The sequence below is a fragment of the Nicotiana tomentosiformis genome, chromosome 11, assembly GCF_000390325.3.
Source record: "Nicotiana tomentosiformis chromosome 11, ASM39032v3, whole genome shotgun sequence".
Lineage (NCBI taxonomy): Eukaryota > Viridiplantae > Streptophyta > Magnoliopsida > Solanales > Solanaceae > Nicotiana > Nicotiana tomentosiformis.
Genome location: NC_090822.1, coordinates 73,298,525 through 73,302,590, shown reverse-complemented (window position 1 = coordinate 73,302,590; position 4,066 = coordinate 73,298,525). Strand labels below are relative to the sequence as shown.

At 33.2% G+C, this 4,066-nt stretch overlaps 1 protein-coding gene across 1 annotated transcript; it reads left to right on the top strand.

The window, feature by feature from the left end:
- The first annotated feature begins 341 nt into the window (after nt 1-341).
- LOC138900960 (F-box protein At3g17710-like) lies at nt 342-2,983 on the top strand. The gene is made up of 2 exons (XM_070188630.1): nt 342-1,390; nt 1,736-2,983. The coding sequence occupies exon 2, from the start codon at nt 1,806-1,808 to the stop codon at nt 2,901-2,903; it is 1,098 nt and encodes a 365-aa protein (XP_070044731.1). The 5' UTR covers nt 342-1,390; nt 1,736-1,805; the 3' UTR covers nt 2,904-2,983.
- Nucleotides 2,984-4,066: the final 1,083 nt, after the last annotated feature.

Genomic DNA, 4,066 nt, shown 5'->3' with positions numbered 1-4,066 from the left:
GTTGTCTTTCTAAGTTTTTCATGTAGAACACAATTTATGATATTAGTAATATTATTGAAAGTTTAATGCTTTGCACCGAGTTGTCATAATTATACTATATTTTTTCATTCGATCTATCTGCCTATATAAATTGAAAAGATGAATGACCCGAACCGAAACCCAAAGTTGATCAAACTGGCGAAATGTTTATCCTATTTGGACCGTGTAAAAAACACCATGTTTACCTTCAAAATAATATGGCACCCACAATCTTTAAATCCTGGATCCGCCTTTACTCATGAAGCATTTATACAGACACTTGACAATACTTTTCAAGCGTTGTCTAAAATTGGTGAGGCCTTAGACTAAATTTATTGTAGTGTGGGCTGATTTTGCCATCCCTAGTTCTGGCTCATGTACTCAGTAAGAAGCCTAAGTCATGTGGTATTGGGTCTGCTAAAACAAGCTTATGCAAAATTGGCAGATGATGACAGTTTAGAATTAAGTACTACTACTTGATATAAGAGCACTAGTGGAATTGAGGCAAGTGGAAGTCCATATATAAATACACATTTTTGTGCTGAAATCTTGCACAAGAATTTATGAGTTTGGACGAAGTATCATGTTTTATGAAGAGATAGTTCGAAAGAATCTGGAAAGTGAAATCTACATTGAGAATTATTAATATGCGAGTAAAAGGGGTGATTATGAAAGGGTAAGAAGGGTGTTTGATCAACAGCCTAACAAGAAAAGAAGGAAAGAAAAGGAAACACACCTCTTAGGAAACTTCTTAATGACAGACTTTAGACATGTATGTATGAAAATTAGCTTTGGCACAATTAACTTGAAAGCCTAATTTCAGAGGTATTTCTCAAGTTTTAAAACTTCTAACTCGCCATACATGTTTAAAAGACTTTAGACATGTATGGCGTGCAAATCGTTGACTAGATTGCACCGGAACCACATAAGTCCAAAAAAGATAAAGACTTGTTCAAGTTTGATCCCTTTCCTTATCCCTCCACCTAATTATTTTTTTTTTTGTTTTTTGAAAAATATTTATATTATTTCTTTTACCCATTAGAAAGTTTGAAATAATAATTTAGGGCTTTAGTGATACTTTTTGGAAAAGCAAACCCAAAACCAGTCAAAATATTTCTTCCCAATTCAAATAGTAACATTATTGTCGTCCAAAACAAAAATAAAACCAATTCTAAAACCAGAACCAAAGCCAAATCAACTTCTAATCCACAGATAATTGATTCCTGAATGATTTAAATAAGCCTTATTTGTTTTCGAGAGTACTTGAGACTTGAGGCAAAATAATCGAGAATTCTCTCAGTTTTACCTCCTTTGGACTTCCCTTCTCTGCGTTAGGCCGTCGCTCTTGCCCTGGTATTTGGTTCGACGATTTGTAAGTTCCTGTCCCAAGTGATTAATAATACCCTATATATATATATATATATATATATATATATATATATATATATATATATATATATATATATATATTTGTTTACTTCCTATATATTTAAGCTTTCGCATGATTTGAGTTTTAATCATGTCCATATTTTGTGATTCGAGTTTCTTATTTCCTTTATTATACCCCTCTTTCATAATTCTGGATCATATTACATTATAAAAGAGAAAATTGCAATTTATCATGGCTTTATTTTTCTCAGTTTATTTTCTTTAGGATCAATATGTGTATAGTTTGCTATCATATGAAACCGTAGTTTTCTTATTTTCTGCTTCATAGGTCATGGTACTTCAATGCTTCACTTGGACTACAGAACTCTTGGGTTCATTATTTAATATAATATATAAAGATGAAGACGAGTAGACTTCCATTAGATTGCCTTGTTAGATTTCAAAGGGATTGTAGGGATTTGAGAGCTTTGATCTCAACACACGATTTTTCCAGCGTACATCTCAGTAGAGCTAGACCTATGCTGCTCATACATGATTATTTCAAGAGTACCAAGAACGGACAACAACTATATGTGTTTGGTACTGAACATCTTAATGGGAAGAATGTGTTCAGGAAATTTCATCTCAGACCCGAGCTTATGATCAATAATAAGCGCTGGGAAAAACCCCCAACTCTTCAATGCTCTTGTCAAGGAGTTCTTCTGTTTGCTGATCCCATGCGCCCTACTTATTATGCTTTGAACCCGATAACACAAGAGAAAGTAACCATAAAACATACACCAGATCCCGGAAAATCGTGTGCTCTTTATTTTTGTCCATTAACAAGACAATTCAAACTTCTTTATGTACAAGCACAAGGGAGTTTGTGTCAGTATTTTGTATACATGTTCAAGACACAAACGTGGAGGAAAATCCATTCATCGTCCACTTTCAACTTTTTGCCATATCGTAACTCTCACGCAGTTGTAAATGGAGCATTGCATTGGATCATGTACTCTAATTTAGAACAAGAAGGGATTCCTCCTTGTGCAAATGGAATCATGGTATTTAGAATGGATAAGGAAGAACTCTTCGCTATGCCTCATCCTGGAAGTGTGTGTACCTCAAAGAAAGTGCATACAACTATGACTCTTTTAGTGAAGGAAAACTGTTTGTCTTTCTGTCACTTGCTTGTCTCTGAGTATGCAGTGGATATATGGATCTTGGAAGACTATGAAATGAGGGCATGGAACAAAAGGTACAAGGTTAATCTCTTTGACAAGAAAACTTTTCCTTTTAGTTTGCCTTATACTCTCCCCGGGTCGGCATCTATAGACGTGTATTGGTGGATAAAGCTTATTAACATCCAAGACGGTGAACTTCTATTTTACTTGCGCGATAGAGGTTTATTTTCTTATAATTTAGAGCATAAAACTGTAAAGATATTTGAATTTCCACAACTGAAAAAGTTATATGCTTGTAGGACTTATATAATGAGCCTACTGGCAATAACTTAACTCTCCTCGCTTTTTATTCTTGTTCTTTATCTTTCTAAGTTTGGTGCTTTGTTAAGTTATCAAATACCGTTCTTAGTGGAGGTTCAATGTGTTTCTACTTTTCTTGCACGGGAATTGGAAAAACTCTAAATCTTTAGCTAATGTTAAATTCTTTACCATGCAAAATTTTAGGTGTCCTATAACCCATCCTAGTTTTCTTAATTATTCTCCATATCCTGCTGATATACTAAGTACCCTTTTTTCTTTGAGCCACTTAGTTGTTATAAGTGTTCATGATGTAGCATTGCTTATTTTATAACTTTATCTCAAATGTAGTTGTAATCAGTGCAAATCCGTTGTGCGCTGCACGATCCTACACTATAAAGTGAAATAATATTTGAAAGTATAATACTGATAAATTTTATTCTATATCATAACGGGCACTATTTATTTTGCGCAGTCTATAAATTTTCATTTTATAACAAAACACGGGAATTACACTATCAAAGCAATATCATATATATTTCTCTGTCAAATTTCATAAATTTTGACGCAAATACAAGACAAAGTTCATAGTTCAAGACGTATGGAAAAAGAGATTTAGAATTCCTTCTTAAGACATAAATGTTGAAATGTATCTAAAACATTCATTCCAATGTATCTTAAACATAAATGTCGCAATGTATCTTAAACATTCATTCAAATGTATTAAATACAAATTAAACAACTCAAACATATTATCAGAAAAGAATTAACCTCATTAACAACTGTATGAGTTAAAAAAATGATTTATACTTATGTCACGACCCAAAATTTACCTAGTCGTGATGACACCTAACCCAACCCACTAGGTAAGCCATATAACAGTCAACACAATTCTAATAAAAATAATAAGAAATTAATAAGGAAAATAAGTGAATTTCTATACAACAACCTAAGGATTAGTAGTACAAGTCACGAGTCACTAAGACTTAGATTTAAAAAGCTAGGATGAAAATAAATACAACATCTGTTAAGAATATACATGAATAAATTATAAATCTAAAACTACCAAGGACAAGTGGTAGCTATATCCGGAAAGCAAGTACATCTTTAGTGCCAACTCTTGTCATCCACTTCATCTCAGCTCCAAAATCTGCACACAAGGTGTAGAAGTGCAGTATGAGTACAACCGACCCCATGTA

Bases quoted from the DNA above. Each gene is read 5' to 3' on its own strand.
- LOC138900960 (XM_070188630.1), top strand. From the start codon at position 1,806: ATGAAGACGAGTAGACTTCCATTAGATTGCCTTGTTAGATTTCAAAGG.